Consider the following 18,606-nt stretch of genomic DNA (forward strand, 5'->3'; position numbering starts at 1 on the left):
ACCATAAAAAAACAGCTAATTTTAATAATGAGGCGAAAAAACAGCATTTAATTTTAAATCAAAAGGGTCAAAATAAGAAGAATAAGAAAATTAGTTAAGATTTTTCTTAATAAAAAAGTCAAGAAAGACATTAAAGAGAACGATTTATATACATAGTTCCACTTCACACACATAATTTCAAGAAATATAAGCAGTTATATGAACACCTACATTTTGTTTTAAAGTTTCACCAATTAACATATTTTATATGGAGAGAAAATTGTTGTGTTTCTTTAACTTTGACTCTATGATGAACTCAGACAATTGGCAAAAACTGTGAAGGAATTTGTCTTCCCCGCCTGCACCCAGTGGGCTAGGAATTACTTAATCGCTTTAAATGCAATTGGCCTTCATCAGAATGATTTATAAAAATGGAATAATGCACTAAAATCCCGATTTAAATCTTGAGAACGATTATTTATAAACGCCTGTACATAGCACAAATACTGTGTTTAGTGTTGAAAACAACTTTGATATATCAATCCGAGGCTTTTTAAATAATAAAAACATAGATATTAATGTACTGTAGTGTGTGTTTTGCAGATAATAGTTATTGAAGAAAAAATTACAGGTAAGTATTCTGAATTGATTCTCTCTAACGTGGAAAAATTTTTATAATATAGTTATAGTTGAAAAGTTGTTTCAATATGTAGGCATTCGTATACAGGGTGTCTCAAGATATGTTGGCAGTCTCTCGGATTTATACAGGGGACGTTAAAATAACATGACAAGTTCCTACAAAAATTTCCGTTCAATGTTTTTTAATAACCTTCAAAATACTTTGTGCAATTTTTAATTATTTTTAGGAGACAATAAATGTAAATAAAAGTGGTAATTTTTTAGATCGGCACAGAAATAATGCAAATTTCATCGGTTTATTTCTCTTTATGAATGTAATAAAAATCATATTAAACAAAGAAGTTTTTTTCTCGAAAACAGTTCATTTTATCGATGTCAACCAAGAGTGCCTTTTTTAGTTTAAAGTTCAAGCTATCCAAAAATATTATTTTTGTGCCTCTATCGTAAAGGGTGTAAAAAAATTTGACATTATGGTGCTACCGCTGGCAAACCGAATAAGCCAAACTGTTTTCATGGGTCATTTTTTAAGGAGTTTTATCTGTTGTCCATCGTATTAAAAAAAAATAATTAATTTACACAAAGTATTTTGAAAGTTATTAAAAAAAGTTGATTTTCAGGGGCGTCCTTGGGGGGCCTATATCTCATATGGCTTCTAGCGAAAATTTGTATAGGGACTTGTCCTATTATTTTAACGTCCTCTGTATAAATACGAGAGATTGCCCACATATTCTGAGACACCCTGTATATCTTCAGGAAAAATATATCTAGTTTTTATAGTTTTAGAAAACCAAAAACCGAATACGCTGACAAAAAAATTAATAATTTTAATATTTGTAAATATCGAATTTTTGTTCATTTTTGAATTTTCCAGTGAAACAAGTTGCTACTATGATCAATACACTCTATTGTATATGTGGTTGCCGCTATTAAAATCCTTCAGTTAGAGAATTTACAATTTTAGAGAGTTAGTCCACGGATAGGTGGCAGCACAGTCGATTCCGTCAGATATAACAATAAGAGCGCTTCAAATTTAAAAACAAACAATTTGTTGCTTAAATTGTTGCAAGAAGGCAACAAAAGTAATGAATAATAAAATTTTTTATCTGTGAAACATTTCAGAAGCAGAAAACTTACTTTCAACTCAATGCGAAAACTGTTAGTCGTCAACAGATGGCGCTACATGTATAATGGCAAAATAGATTCAGTTGAATTCCAATCATTTTGAAAGTATACGATTTAGTCCAACCAAATTACACTTGGAGAAAAAAAAATGTTATCTTGACTTTTATGAGTGGAACTGGTAAAGGGGCTTATAATCAATGTAAAAAACTATATGCGGGAGCAGAGGTGGCGGAGGGTTGATTTGGGGGGTTGAAAAGTTGTGAAAAATCGTATCATTTGGGATTTCTGGCGAAAGTTGACGTCAAACAAAAAAGTAATCAATACACATGTAGATCATGCAAAAATCTACAACTTTTGTAGAGGTCACTTTTTAAGACAACCTCAAAACTTCCGAGAAAAATGTGAAAAACGAATTCTTTTTTAATTTTCGTTTTTTATTTCTTATTTCTGCAAAAATATTTTAATTTTTACGAAACTTGAAAGTATACCTATCTGTGTCTTAAATAACTACAAATTTCTTTAGAAAAAAAAATCAAGAAGTTTCGGAGATATTCATTTTTTTCGGCCCGAAACACTTTTTTTTTGAAGAAAAATTCTACTTAGAAAAATCATCATACAGAGTTCTGCCATAATCATTTTTTTCGTTTTGACATATACTTTTTGGTGAAATAAAAAAATCTGTAATCACTGTTCAAAAACATGCTCAAAAATGCAAAAAAAAAAATAAAAAATTACTTGCAACAATTAATTTTTCAGTAATTGTTGATAATTGGTTAAATTTTAAAAAAATCAAACTGATTACACCATTCAATTGTACGGAAAAAAATATAAAAAAAAACTGTCATTGTTTGACCCACAACTTTATTTTTGTACTGTATTGTATTTTTTCTGTATAATTGGACGGTGTAATCAGTTTTTTTTTTTTTTAATTTAAACAAATTATCAACAATTACTGAAAAATTCACTATTGCAAGCAATTTTGTATTTTTGTTGCATTTTTGAGCATGTTTTTGAATTGTGATTACAGATTTTTTTATTCCGCCAGAAAGTACATATCAAAACAAAAAAAAATGATCACCGGAAGATACGATACGATGATTTTTCTTAGAGTTTTTCCTTGAAAAAAGGTATTTCAGAAAAAAATTAAGATCTCAGAAATTTCTTGATTTTTTTTTCGTCAAAATTAAATTATTTTTGAGAAATGAGAAATAAAAACGAAAAATAAGAAAAACATTTGTTTTTCGCATTTTTCTCGGAAATTTTGAGGTTATCTTAATAAGTGACCTCTACAAAAGTTGTAGATTTCTGTAAGATCTACAACTTTGTAATTGATACTTTTTTATTTGACGTAAACTTTTGCCACACCCAACGATACAATTTTTCACAACTTTTAAACCACCCAAATCAATCTTCCTGCTCATGCATTTATTTTTTTTTACATTTATTATTAGCCCCTTTTCCATTTCCACCTATAAAAGTCTAGGTAACAATTTTCTTTCTTTTTCCCTCTAAATGAGTTATTTCGATCAGTCTAGTTCCTAAGGGCCTAATTTTAATTTCATATTTTTTTTTAGCGTTTCTAAAATGAGACCTTTACATCAAATTTTCATATCTATTAATTCAATTCTTGAAGGCCTACTTTGTTGAATCGATACTTGAAACACAAAAATAGTTTAGTCATGACATCGTGGCTGAAATTTGAGTTCGTTTCTGTCCAAAGCGATATCACAGTTATTAGAAACGAAAATAGATAATTTTTGCGGCATTAATCTTAATGGGTGTATTTTTTCATTTGTTCAGACCACTGTTTATTTTTATTTTGGATTCTTAGCTATTTTAGCATTAGTTTTAAACTAAAATTAAAATTGAGAAATAAATTTCATTAGATCCTTTAACAAAAGTGGCTTTGCAATAATTTTGTGACACCAATTGTTTTTTGTGATTTCTTCTGCCCCGTTTGCAATTTAAAATTGATTCGGCTGTAAAAAAAAAAAAGGAAGAAGGAGGTGGATGGATGGGTATACATGATTGGCAAACAAAACAATACGATCATGTACCGATATTTATTATACAATTTGTTACAATAATACATCCCACGACGAGTGCAAGCCTAAAATACTTGTAAAATATTTGTATTTAAACGTGTACGATTTATATATATTTGTATATTGTACTAAATACTACGCAATATATTAAATTTTAACCGGTAATTAAATAAATTCATTGTATAAAATATAAAATCGCCGTCATACCATCAAACCTCCCGTACCTGTTACTGAAACAGTGTTACGGCCGGGTCGACGGTACAAACATTAACTACCATAAGGACCATAAAAAATAATGGGTTTTCCAAGGGGAAAACGGAAATCGTTTGAAAATCATTCACGTCTACGAGCGGCAGTCGCTGTTTGATGAGATGGTTTGATACAATTTTTTACGGTGTCGCCAACAAATCGTTTTTTTATCAACTGGTTCTCGAAGAACTCGATTATAAATCGTTTTAGCAACCACAGAAATAGCATTACTTTTCAAAATTTTTGCTATTTGCACACATAATTTTATTTTTATTTCATGTATTATTAATGGGATAATTTTTTTATCGATTTTTGAGGAATTCGATTATAAATCGAGTTTTTACTTAAAAAATTACGACGGACTACGAACACAGAAGCAACCACATGATTTTCGATCTATCAAATTTAACATTTTTAAAAAAAGCTGAAACAGCATTAATTCGCAAAATTCCAAAAAACTAAAAAAAAAAATTCGTTTGTTTTTCAATTTGGTGTAGTCGCACCAATTTTTTACTACCGTCACTAGATAAATGAATTTTTGTACTGAAATAGTGGTTTAGGTACATTGCAGCAAGTCTGCCCGAACAACTAAAGTGATGCTAAGCCACACCACACACTACGATCATAACATTCTGCTCCCTATGTTTTTTGTGTTTCTGTCAAGAGAAAAATCGTAAAGGTAAAAGTTTTAGGAAATCTCGTGATCTCAAAAAAAATACATCAAAAAATATAACTATCGCATTTATTGTTAAAATTTTATAAAACCTATGACAAGTTGAGGGTTTTGTCATACTTCAAAGGTGTGTCAAAAGTGGGCGCTGTAAGTACAATGACCCAGCCAGGACAAAAGGAGGTCCCACAAAGCGCCTACACCGGCCGCATTTGCGGTCGGGGTAGACGACGGATGGGGCCCACCTACGAAGGCTGTCCAGGCCTACACGAGATGAGGCAGGATAAAGAGGGATAATCCCCCTCGATCCCAAATCATTGAGGCCAATTTCTAGCCATAGAATAATGGCNTTAATAAAATAAATAGTTTGAATTATAATTCAATTTTTAAACTGCACCGAAACCGTTGTCTACGCCGTCACTGGGCAGTTTTCAAATGAAGTTGTATGTGTGTGCTAATCAGTGTTGCCGATTATTACATTTTTTAACCAATTGTATGAAAGTAATGCAGTGACAGAGTAATGAAAGATAATTTTGTACAAACAGGTTTGTATGATTTCGTGACATGGTATTTTAAAGTTCCCATAATTTAATTTTTTTAATTATTATTATTTTTTAATTTAATTTTAATGTGGCGGACAAAGTACTGAAATTTAAAAAAAAGTCAGTTGGTTTTTTTAAATTAACTTTTTTGTGATACTAACTTATGTTTCGAAATAATTATTTTTGCTGTTTTATTAAATATACTTACTTAATAAAAAAATAAAAACATTTAATAATCTGACAAATTTGAAATATTTTTTAAAATCATTTCAAGTTTTTAATAAAATTAAAACAATTTTTTTAAAGCACTGTGCTTAGTTTGTGAACTACATGTTAATCCACCTGATGTGATATGACAACCACCATTTTGGTTTATCAGTTTATAAGGTGTTTGTAATATGTAAACTGATGTAATTATACTAAATTTGTTTGTAATTAATTAATTTTTTTTCAAATTGCTCATATTTAAAAAAAATCGTTCAATTTCTCCAAATTAGTGAATTATTAATTCGAACTAATACGCTAGGCTATACAACAAGATTTAATTTGGATGGCACTGTACCACAGCAACAGATTAAAAAAAAAACAGATTTAATAGTGGATAATATTCCTCCATGATTTTTTTTTATAAAAATGCAAAATATTCTCATAATCAACAGAAAGTTAAAAAAAATAAAAATTTATACAAAATGAGACACTTTAATATAGTGTGGTTACATTTAAAAACTGAAAAATTGGAGAAAATTCATTTGATATTCATAAAATAGAAATGTTATAAAAAACGCCCTGTATACAATAGAACGACTAAGCTTCGTCTTTCACACTGCCGATACTTTAATTCTAACTATTGTCATTTGAAAATTATTACAAATTTAAATAGGCCTCGTTTTCCGCAAAATTTTGAAAACAATTTAACAATGCCACAACCAAAATATAAAAAAAAAATTTACACAATGATACACAGAATTTTAGAACATAATCAAACATCTACAAACAGACAGGATATTCCATTTTTCATTCTGTACATTAGAAAATCATTTTAAAATAGTTTTTTATCCCCTCCAACATTCGTTTGTTATTTTTTTTTTGTATCTCAAATAATAACAGAGCTATTTGCTACATTAATTATCCATTATCTACAAAACAACAAGGAGTACAACGATAAACATCAAATCGAATATTTTTGTCACTCCTGAACTTAAAAAAAAATAAAAAAAAATCAATAGGCTTCTATTCTAAGTTGACGCTTCGACTTTTACAAATTCATCGTCAGGATGTGAAAATGTGTGACACATCTCACATTCTGAGGATGACTTTGTAAAAACCGAAATATTGATGAAAAATAAAGAACACCCGCATAATTTTTTTGACCTCTACCCGACTAACCATCCACGGAAAAGCCAACAACTAAAAATCTAACGATGCAAAAATTCACAAGGCTAAAAATTAATATACGAGTATAAAACTGGAAAATAATCAACTTCCTTCCTCACGTTTCTTGAAATATAAAAAAATCAATACAATTTTTGACACGCCTTTCAGGAAAATGTTAAATTTACATTTACAAAAAAAATCACTCGATTGCTTTCATGCACGTCACTCGGCGTTACTTTTTAAGCAAAAACAATCGACGAAACCAAATTTTTCAAAAATCGTTTAAAAAACGATACCCGAACGTACCCCACTGGCGACACCGCTTACCCACTCTTAACCCCAGCAAACGCACTCGACCGCCGCTTAAACGCACGGTTCTACATAATTACCAGGAAACAGACCCGTTATACCATCCATAACACCTTCCCACCACCCGTCATCGTTCTTCTTCAGAACGTAAATGACGGCGCTCTCCTGGAAGCTTAACTCGTCATCCTTATCGGCGTAATAATCGTAGATCGCCACCACTGAAAAATCACACGGGAATCAGATCAGGCGATCCAGCCGATCGGATTACTAACCACCTACCTTTCTCTATGTAGTTCTTGGGCACCCAGCCGGGCAGGTCCTCCTCGTCAGGCACGATAGGCATAACGCCCGAGTTGCGGGGCCTGCCGAAGCCCTCGTGTTCGTCCGCCTCGGGCGGCGGAGGAGGAGGCAGCGGCGGGGATTGGGCCCCGCTCTGTCTGGCCATCGTCTGGGACAGGGCCTGGGATATGCGGTGGCCCTGGGCGTGGGACAGGGTGTGCATGCCGAGGCTACCCTGCGGGACAGGGCCGTGGTGGCCGCCCATCATCATCGGGTGGTGCTGGTTGGAGGAGAGCACCATTTCTTGGCTGTTGATGAGGGGCGACGGCGGAGCTGGAATTAGGTCGGTGTCGGCTGGTTAGAAGGAATTTTCAAAATTTTAGTAGCTCCGTTATCATTCGAGATACAAAAAAAAAATTCACTGTGTATAGGATGTACTTTTAAATAGGGGTTAAGTTTTTTAAGAGTAATAGTACATGTTTCAAAGAATACCAATCTGAATTTATTATTTTTTTTTTAATAAAATAAATAGTTTGAATTATAATTCAATTTTTAAACTGCACCGAAACCGTTGTCTACGCCGTCACTGGGCAGTTTTCAAATGAAGTTGTATGTGTGTGCTAATCAGTGTTGCCGATTATTACATTTTTTAACCAATTGTATGAAAGTAATGCAGTGACAGAGTAATGAAAGATAATTTTGTACAAACAGGTTTGTATGATTTCGTGACATGGTATTTTAAAGTTCCCATAATTTAATTTTTTTAATTATTATTATTTTTTAATTTAATTTTAATGTGGCGGACAAAGTACTGAAAATTAAAAAAAAGTCAGTTGGTTTTTTTAAATTAACTTTTTTGTGATACTAACTTATGTTTTGAAATAATTATTTTTGCTGTTTTATTAAATATACTTACTTAATAAAAAAATAAATTTGAAATATTTTTTAAAATCATTTCAAGTTTTTAATAAAATTAAAACAATTTTTTTAAAGCACTGTGCTTAGTTTGTGAACTACATGTTAATTCACCTGATGTGATATGACAACCACCATTTTGGTTTATCAGTTTATAAGGTGTTTGTAATATGTAAACTGATGTAATTATGCTAAATTTGTTTGTGATTAATTAATTTTTTTTCAAATTGCTCATATTTAAAAAAAATCGTTCAATTTCTCCAAATTAGTGAATTATTAATTCGAACTAATACGCTAGGCTATACAACAAGATTTAATTTGGATGGCACTGTACCACAGCAACAGATTAAAAAAAAACAGATTTAATAGTGGATAATATTCCTCCATTAATTTTTTTTTATAAAAATGCAAAATATTTTTATAATCAACAGAAAGTTAAAAAAAATAAAAATTTATACAAAATGAGACACTTTAATATAGTGTGGTTACATTTAAAAACTGAAAAATTGGAGAAAATTCATTTGATATTCATAAAATAGAAATGTTATAAAAAACGCCCTGTATACAATAGAACGACTAAGCTTCGTCTTTCACACTACCGATACTTTAATTCTAACTATTGTCATTTGAAAATTATTACAAATTTAAATAGGCCTCGTTTTCCGCAAAATTTTGAAAACAATTTAACAATGCCACAACCAAAATATAAAAAAAAAATTTACACAATGATACACAGAATTTTAGAACATAATCAAACATCTACAAACAGACAGGATATTCCATTTTTCATTCTGTACATTAGAAAATCATTTTAAAATAGTTTTTTATCCCCTCCAACATTCGTTTGTTACTTTTTTTTGTATCTCAAATAATAACAGAGCTATTTGCTACATTAATTATCCATTATCTACAAAACAACAAGGAGTACAACGATAAACATCAAATCGAATATTTTTGTCACTCCTGAACTTAAAAAAAAATAAAAAAAAATCAATAGGCTTCTATTCTAAGTTGACGCTTCGACTTTTACAAATTCATCGTCAGGATGTGAAAATGTGTGACACATCTCACATTCTGAGGATGACTTTGTAAAAACCGAAATATTGATGAAAAATAAAGAACACCCGCATAATTTTTTTGACCTCTACCCGACTAACCATCCACGGAAAAGCCAACAACTAAAAATCTAACGATGCAAAAATTCACAACTTACGAGGCATGCTCATGTGGTGCTCCTGCGGGTAGTTCCCCGAATTAGGCGGGGGCGGCGGAGGTGGCGTCTGAGGCTGGATCACCTGCTGTTGCTGTTGCTGGGCGATGGGGTGCACCATGCCGACCTGCGGCGGCGACGACTGGTGTTGGTTGGCCAACGGCAGCGTGCTGTAGCCGGGACCCCTCTCGCTTGCTCTCCTGGGATGACCGATCGGATAGTTGGGGGCGTAATGGCTGGGGACTTGAGGCGGGGCAACTGCTGGCGGCGTGCGGTACTCCCTGCTGCCCTTGCTGAGGGTACCTCCGGATACCGACACTGGAAGGGCATCGGTACATTAAAAATACAAATAAAGTCGTCGTTTGCTAGATCCCGGATTATGTGCTATTTATAGAAATTGAAAGAAGACTTGGAAAAATATTGAAATTATAAAATGAGATTCCACTTTTCTTAAATCGATATTTATAACCTGAACTTGTGTTTAAAATAAAAGACATGATCCTAAATAGACATTTACCTTTGCTCGACGTTCTCGAAACCTGAGGAGGCGTAGGGGGCTTTGTGGTAGGAGCCGGCCCTACCATTGGATTTCCCGATATGGAATTAAGGGAGTGGATACTACCTTGGCTGGAACCTCTTTGTTTTTGCCTTGGTGTTCCGCCACTTCTCACACCATGCCCAATATCGTCGAAAACTAAAAAACAAACTATAAATTTCACTTCAACACCACTCAAACCGAAATTTACTTGAATAGTCGATCGGTTTCCGCAAATACTTTATAGGCTTCTCGGGATTGGCCGGTGCGATGATCTTGTACTGTCGACTAGTAGATTTGTTTGCTGTTAACACTCCAATTTCTCTCCTCGCCACCTTCTCCTTGTGTATCATGACAGTTTGCGAGATGTGATTCATTTGACTCTCCATTTCCGCCAGTTGTGCTGTCTGCAGCTCCAGCAGCTGCAGGAAATTATAAGCCAAAGTGTTGATTTGATAGGCGACACTGGCTAAGGATTGCGTTGTGTAGTTTTTCGTTTCTTCTAGGGCCAAACGTTTGTTTTCATTTTGGAAGTAGTTCGCTTCGCAGTACTCCGCGACCCTCTGGAGGTTCGTGTGGTTGTCCGTAAGGTTGCTTCGTCCCTCTGGTATCTCGGACCGGAGCAAGGCAGCTAGTTCGGCCATGGTGTCGCAGTCGCTTACAACTCCTGATTCTCTGCTGGGGCTTCCTAGAACGTATTTTTCGATGCAATTTTCATAAATTACTGGTTTTGGTCACTTACCATGGGCATAATACACACTCATAATAATACGAAAAGAGCAACTGCGTTGCTTGACATACTAGTGGCAAGTCTTGAGCACCTAATAACAAAATTTAATTATTGCAATTTATGATGTGGTACAAAATTACAATAACAATTACAACTTATGCCCTGCCCATTAAAAATAACCCCAAAAGTCAGGGAATTTAATTATAATTGTGACGTCAGCCACTTTATCGAGCAACAAAATGGCCACCTGATGGCGTGAGATGAATGTGGGCGATCTTGCTAAGTTACCACACCTATAGATAGATGGCAGTGGCAACCATTTCTGTTCTCCGGATCTCCGGGTTTATTGGGAGAAAAAAGCAATTCTGATAGCAAAGTGATAGATGTAGAGAGAAACTGATTGCAGTTTCGAAATATTCGGAGACAGTCCTAAATTTTTTCAGATTTTTCTCAGCACCAGTACTATTTTAGAAAAGTCATCGAATATGATAGTAATATGTTACGAAATAAAAATAGGTAGAGGTATCATATTTATTTGAAAACTGAAAGAAAGTTATTAAAAATTTCGTATTTTAACAATAAAAATTAGCCATGATAATTCTAATTTCACCCGTTCAGGCAATTATAATAGGTATTGTTGGATTTCAATTGTTTATTGTTTATCGGATCTGTTTCAGATTACAAGAGAGACGAAAACACATTCTGAATTTCAAATTATCTCATTCTCTTTCCCATCTTTTTTAATTGGATAAATAATAATTCACTTATGAAAAAATTACTTCTTCATTAAAATTTTCTCCCCTTTAGTTCCTATAATAAAAATCCTCCGGATGACAATCAAATTAAAACTCTCTTTGTGCCCCACAGCTCCTGGAATAACATTAAAGTCCCGTTTCCCTAACGAATACAAATTTATGTATAAAATCATATCAGGATGGATCAGGAACTTTTGTCTCGTAAGCCACGCCGCCTCGCTAGCGAGATAATGAAGCGAAAGGGTTCCCCTGATAAATATTTATAATTTATGTGATTCTTGTATTTCCTGGAGGCGATTCAACTCTAGAAACATACATTGTGTAATTTCGAGTACATTCTGATGTCATATAAAATGAATTTTAGAGTACAATCGATTCAAAGGTCTCGTCATTTTGGAGAAAATAATGTAAAACGCAATATGTAGATTGCGCAGTTTGCTTTGAAAACAATTGATAATCGCTTATTTGACATAAAGATGTACATAATAATATTCCTCAAAGTTGATTGTTAAAAATGTAAATTTATACTATTTATAATAAACAAATGTTAAAATCTCTAACAATAAGTAATAAAGTTATCAGGAAAAAGTGAAATAAAAACATATGTCCCTATTTGCAATTGAAGGTAGAAAAATATTTTAATTATCATATTGACGAAACATTGTTTACGTTTATTTTTGTTTTGCTGATTTTACTCATTTCTGTAAGTGCCCAAATATATATTTTCTAGGTTTTTGAGTATTGTTGTTTTTAATATCGGTAAAAAAAAATTATTTTTTATGATAGATTAGATGCTTCTATATAGTATAGATTACATGATTTTACAATAGTTTCATTTTCAACAATTTTTCTTTGATTTTTGATAGGTGAGGTAATTTTTAGTTGAATTAAATGATTTTTCGTTGGGTTAGGTGATTTTCATTGGATTAGATTGTTTTTTTGTTGCTTAGACACTTTTTCGATGTGTGACATAGTTTTTTGTGGGGTTTGAGCCATTTTCGTGTACAAATTTTTCCCTTGAGATGTGATATTGATGCACGAAGCAAAATAATTAAATTCGTGACATTTTATCGGTATAGATGCAAGTAGAGTTTCTAGACTTTTTTATTACAGGCTGAAGCGAGCAGTCTATCCATTCCTAAACCAAGTATATTAATATCGTAGTTTGTAGCAACGGTGGTTTGTGGTAGCAACTGTTAGAACACAAATTGACAAGAATCGCCTGTATCTCAACATCTTTGAACTTTTTACTGGAAAAATGTAGATTATAAAATTGTACCACTCAATTTTTTTTTCGATTTTCACGTTCTGAACGTGAAATTCTATCAGTACGGGCGCAAATAGAGCTTCCAGACCATTTTACTACTACTATCTGAGCCACAAGCCACCCACGCCGGCCTCGCGAATAAATAATGCACATCCCCCTCGACTCCGGCCCAAAGCCGCCCGTCCGAGACGCCGAATATCGAACCTTCGCCCTACTGGCCGCCGCCAGCCCATGCGTTGGCGAAAGGGCTGTCCCAGATGGGCCGGCGGCGCGCCGTCTCCGTGGCGGGCGGCGTGGGTCGGCCCGCACCACGTCCCGTTGACGTCACGGGAGGATCAATACCTGGCGGGGCCCGCCGGAGCAGTCATCACCGCGAAGCCGAAGTGTCCAGAGGGTATCCGATCGCGTCACATGCCTCTCGCCATCGCCCATGTGCGGGCTAGCCTTTAGGACGAGAAACAGCCCCTCGCAAAAGACCTCCCTCCGGTGGGGCGACTGCTGTCTGCTGGCCGGGAGCGCCCGGCGCCTCCGCCATTGACAATACCCACCGCACAGTGGTCCCCGAGATATATTTTTGTTATTTTTTTACACGCGTCTAGTGCTTGTTAAGTGTAATATACAGGTAAAACCGACCCCTCCCCCAAAGCCCTGTGTAGATCGATTTTGTCCACTTTCACTAGGACCAGTAGTATTCTTAGTGGTGTTTGGTATACCTATTTTTATATCTTAATCATAAGAAACACGTAATAGTACGCAAAAAAGTTACTTTGTATCAACCTTTAGGTATATTTCATGATGACGCCATTTTTAATTGTTATATGAACGAATTGTCTTCTTTTAACTGGCCTAATATTATATTTTGTGGAAAAGAATAGAACCGTAACACGTAGGTATATTTGGTTTTTGGTTTTTGAACGTAACGATGAAATAAATTGGGATACATTTTAGGTTTCTACCTAATCATTACAATCAGTCATGTGCAGAAATGTACTGGCCCTTCGTTTCAATTACTTAACATATACAGGGTGGTGATGTATAGAATGAGTACCATAAAGACGTATTAAACTAAAAAAAATACAGATGGTTGGTCCAATAACAAAAAAACTTCGCTTTTCTAAGTTATTTAATTATTAAAAGAAATTGAAGATAAGTGGAATCGTTACTGAAATATCCTAGCATCACGATGATTTAGTAGAACTTGAAAAAATCGACCAAATTTAATTAAGTCATTTCAATTAACAAAAAAGGAATTTAAACAATAAAAGTCAAGTTTTCAATGACAGGGAAATGCACATTTTTATGACAACCAAAATCTTGCTTTCTCCTGATGATTTGCGAGATCTTAATGACGTATTATTTAAAAAGTGTCCACCCTGTATATGTATAAGTACGGAACTGTTGTTATAACAGACTGAATATTAAAAGAAAATTTTATGTTCTATTTCTATTGAAATTTTAGTTTCCAACGTTAAAAAATCTTATTCTGACAAAGAGGTCATTTTCTATCCCAATTTACTCTTGTCATAAAAAGCACAACACAGGTTCAAATTTCATCTGTAAACTTTTTAACTTCAATGTAATACCTCACACACCGTGCTGTCAGTTATGAAGCGTTTTCAAGAGTCGTACTTAGAAAAAAATGTAACACTTAAAACGTAGTCTAAATGTAAACATATTTAGAAATGAATGGAATGGAAAAAAGGGGTAGTGACTTGAGCAGATCATATTTAATTATTTAGCGAGGCAGGATGTTATTTTACGAATTTATTTACAAACGCCAAGGCTGTCGCGTGTCCTGTAAAGCGGTCGATCACTTTTATAAGCTAGATGTGAAACCAAAATGGATTAACGGCTAAAAATAGTCGCGATTTCCAGTCGATATGGATTATGCACTGGGTGGAATTCCATCGATAACGCGAGTGACGCTTTCTTCTGTTTACAAATACAGGAATTGATGATCGATATAATCTAATTCATACAGACCATTAGTTTAGATCGAGTCTTAGATCCTACATTTAGCCTTATTTTGTTCCAGGATAAAAAATGATAAACATAGCAGGAATCATATCAATTATCATTTTCTACGTTTTGATTTTGGGCGTCGGTATTTGGGCAGGAAGGAAAAAAGAGGAGGGGAATGACTCGGAAGAGGAAGTCATGCTGGCAGGGAGGAACATCGGGTTGTTCGTAGGAATTTTCACAATGACAGGTGAGATACTGTACAGGAAATTATTTGTTTTTCAATAAAGCATGCATCGGGCTAAATATCTCATTTGCAGAAAATATGAGCTAAAATAAAACTAAAATACCTGTAAGGTTCACTAGATATTTGCGTTCAATTCAATGCTGGGCGGAGCTGTAGTCCGCAGAGTAGTTATTTCATATCACTGTTAAAAATACAAGAGGGTATATCTAAATTCTAGAATATGGTTTCTTTAGATCCTAAGAACGAAATAATTCCCTTTCATTTCAGCGACATGGGTTGGGGGCGGTTACATCAACGGCACCGCCGAAGCAATCTACACGTCAGGTCTAGTCTGGTGCCAAGCCCCATTCGGCTACTCCCTGAGTTTGGTCCTCGGTGGGATTTTCTTCGCCAACAAAATGCGCCAACAGGGCTACGTAACTATGCTGGATCCCCTGCAGGACTCCTTCGGCGAGAGGATGGGAGGTCTACTCTTCCTCCCGGCCCTCTGCGGGGAAGTCTTCTGGGCGGCCGGCATCTTGGCCGCCCTGGGGGCCACTCTGAGCGTCATCATAGACATGGACCACAATAGCAGCGTCATCTTCAGCGCCTGCGTGGCGGTGTTCTACACCCTGTTCGGGGGGCTGTACGCGGTGGCCTACACCGACGTCATTCAGCTGTTCTGCATCTTCATCGGCCTCTGGATGTGCATACCCTTCGCTTGGACTAATGAACACGTGGCGTCGCTTTCGTCGATGGACGTGGATTGGATAGGGGAGGTGAAGAAGGAGGAGATCTGGTATTACATAGACTACGGGCTTCTGCTGGTGTTTGGGGGTATCCCTTGGCAGGTGTACTTTCAGAGGGTGTTGTCTAGTAAGTCCGCTGGGAGGGCGCAGGTCCTGTCGTACGTGGCTGCGTTTGGATGTGTTGCTATGGCCATACCACCGGTTCTTATAGGGGCTATTGCCAAAGGAACAGGTATATGCTCAATTGGGAATGGGGCATAGCTTAATTTTTAAAGAGATTGCCTAGAGTTTTAGATCGAAAATGAAAAGCTTTTTACCAAAGCATGTTTCTCTTAATCTCCTTATTTTGACAGGAAGAATCTCCATTACCATTAAGCCATTTCCCATTCTTCATGAAAGACCAAGCCACATAGAATAAATACTAAATCTAATAATCGACTATATTTTTCAGCATGGAACGAAACAGGCTACAAAGGCCCTTACCCCCTAACAGTGGAGGAGACCAGCATGATCCTGCCCATGGTTCTGCAGTACCTCACGCCGAGCTTCGTCTCCTTCTTCGGACTAGGAGCCGTGTCCGCAGCTGTCATGTCATCTGCCGATTCGAGCGTCCTCTCGGCTAGCTCCATGTTCGCAAGGAACGTCTACAAGTTGATATTCCGACAAAAGGCGTCCGAAATGGAGATCATCTGGGTCATGAGGGTCTCCATTTTGATCGTCGGCTTTCTGGCTACCGTGATGGCACTAACTATACCCTCTATATACGGCTTGTGGTAAGTTAATAAATTTAGGGATGTGTTCAAGTGAAGAAACGTAAATTTTTTTGTATAGGTCCATGTGTTCCGATTTAGTCTACGTAATACTCTTCCCCCAACTACTCATGGTGGTTCACTTCAAGGAATACTGCAATACCTACGGTAGCCTAGCAGCCTACATCATAGCTTTCCTCGTGAGGGTCTCCGGAGGGGAACAGTTGATGAACCTAGACCCCATCATAAAGTACCCGGGCTGGGACGAAGAGAACCAAAGACAACTGTTCCCTTTCAGGACTCTAGCAATGTGCATGTCTCTAGTAACCCTCGTGGCGGTGTCCTGGTGGACCAAATGGGTGTTCGAATCCGGTAGACTCGCGCCTGGGTACGATTTTTTCCATTGCGTGGTGAACATTCCAGAGGATATCCAAAGAGTCGGGGATCCTCTGGAGGAAGGCGAACAGATGTCCGTGATGGCATCTGGAGCGATGGGAAAGCTTTACGGAGCCGCCACTTTGGTGGGGAAAGACGAAAGGAACGGTAGGATCAATCCGGCCTTGGAGGCGGACGATGATATTCCCGCTTCGGAGGTGGATAAGTTGAGGGAGTCCATAGGCAGCGGAGGGGGTATTAGGTCGGTCACCAACCCATCGGATAACTCTCAGACAACGCTATGAGGCTAGTAAGGTGTTTTTGGTCTCGCAATAAGTCAATATAGTTTTTTGCGTTAGGTGCTACTTAGGATAATAACTGCTGGATCAGTTATTCTTTTAGATTGGTTGTGGGTCGAGGTAGTTGACAAATTGGTGGGTTATTTTTTTAGGTTACTAGCAAAATATTTTGTTAAAAATTTATTTTTCCTGCCGAATCTTTGTCGTTAGTACACAAATATTTTTGCATCGAACTCTACCCAGGATGATAGTTGTATCAAAGAGTATTACTGAAATATTATTAACTGTACAGAAAAATATACTTCTCAATTTTTTTTTTAGATTGCTTTAGAAGTGAAATTATTAATATTTTTGTAGCGATAATGTTTAGGAAATAGTCTATAGCTACGAATTGTTCTAGTAATGCTCTGAAGTTTCCTAATGGAGGTTAAATTGTTGTTACTATTTACTATACAGGGTGTAGCGTTGGATGGGGTCATATTTATAAGGAAGCTGCCTTTTCGAAAAAAACGTATAAGTTTGTTTTGAAAACCCGATAAACCGAAAAGATGCTAAAATAAAGCGTTGGCATTTTCTGATAAGCGCACACATGCGAGTTCGGGAGCTGCCCGGTAACGGCGTAGACAAGAGTTTAAATGCGGTATAAGGCTGACCCCCACCTAAGTATCACCCCGTATATCTCGGATAAGGAGGAGTGAAAAATAGGATATTAGATAACTTGTTGATAAGTGAATCCGCGATACCCTTATTGCTCTCGCTGTTGTTTTGTTGTCGATAAGAGAAAATTCTTTATGTGGAAAATATGGATAGAGATGTTGATTTTTCGCATTCTGTGTTTTAAATTTAAATCATATATCGATGTGTAATAATTGTGGTGAAACAATAACTAGAGTACACGTATATATTTACTTGTAATCCTACCCGTATACTTCTCGCAGAGGTAAAAGACTAAATAAATACTCATACATATCAGACAGAACATATCATTTTATATAATATAGAGAGAGAATTATTGGAGAACGAATACAAATGAGCTTAGGAATAACATTTAATTTCACTTCTGCAGGGGAATTATACTAATTGATCGGATTCTCAGGAGTACCTGCTCTTGTACCAGGAGAACGACCACTTAGGATAATTTTTCTTTGGAGAAGAATTCATCAGTATTCCACAATTCACTTGTACATAGTTAATAAACAGATAAGTTTTGTTTCTGGGCGCATGTAAAACACTTTGTTTGTTTCCGAGCACAACAAATTTCTTCGAGGACCGTAGTGAAAAAAAAAGATATCTCTCTGTTACGAATTATTTGACATTTAAATGATTATTTACCAAAGTAGAAATCAAATTCCAGCTTACTCGGCCTTAAGAATTATTTCTGACAGATCCCGGCTGGAATTTGGTTCTTAAAAATTTCCCTAGGTGTGGTTACCCTACTTTTTAGAAACTGTATAGGATGTATTCTAGGAAACTGTTAATTATGACCACTATTGTTAATGTTTATCTATAGTCTATAGTTTCGATAAATACGAGAAGATATATTTGGTATGTTGTGTACACAAAAACTGAACGATAGACAGGTTCATCTTCGTCTAGTCCTTGCTAAATACTCAGTCTGAAATTGTACAT

The 18,606-nt window shown here is 35.6% G+C and overlaps 2 protein-coding genes across 3 annotated transcripts; one reads left to right on the plus strand and one right to left on the minus strand.

Annotated features, from left to right (window-relative positions):
* Positions 1-513: 513 nt before the first annotated feature.
* On the plus strand, positions 514-18,591 carry LOC108903818 (high-affinity choline transporter 1). Of its 2 annotated transcripts, none has more exons than XM_018706120.1 (5): positions 514-610; positions 14,656-14,829; positions 15,094-15,786; positions 16,006-16,327; positions 16,386-18,591. In XM_018706120.1, exons 2-5 carry the CDS (start codon positions 14,664-14,666, stop codon positions 16,981-16,983), a joined length of 1,779 nt encoding a protein of 592 aa, XP_018561636.1. In that variant the 5' UTR covers positions 514-610; positions 14,656-14,663; the 3' UTR covers positions 16,984-18,591. The 2 variants fall into 2 exon arrangements, with proteins under 2 accessions (XP_018561636.1, XP_018561638.1); XM_018706122.1 differs by lacking the exon at positions 514-610 and adding an exon at positions 13,162-13,242.
* LOC108903820 (abl interactor 2) lies at positions 6,689-10,814 on the minus strand. The gene is made up of 6 exons (XM_018706123.1): positions 10,611-10,814; positions 10,080-10,556; positions 9,851-10,027; positions 9,337-9,651; positions 7,209-7,541; positions 6,689-7,147 (listed from the first exon to the last, which is right to left on the minus strand). Exons 1-6 carry the CDS (start codon positions 10,630-10,632, stop codon positions 6,984-6,986), a joined length of 1,488 nt encoding a protein of 495 aa, XP_018561639.1. The 5' UTR covers positions 10,633-10,814; the 3' UTR covers positions 6,689-6,983.
* Positions 18,592-18,606: the final 15 nt, after the last annotated feature.

Source organism: Anoplophora glabripennis, unplaced genomic scaffold (genome assembly GCF_000390285.2).
Source record: "Anoplophora glabripennis isolate ALB-LARVAE unplaced genomic scaffold, Agla_2.0 scaffold134, whole genome shotgun sequence".
Taxonomy (NCBI): Eukaryota; Metazoa; Arthropoda; class Insecta; order Coleoptera; family Cerambycidae; genus Anoplophora; species Anoplophora glabripennis.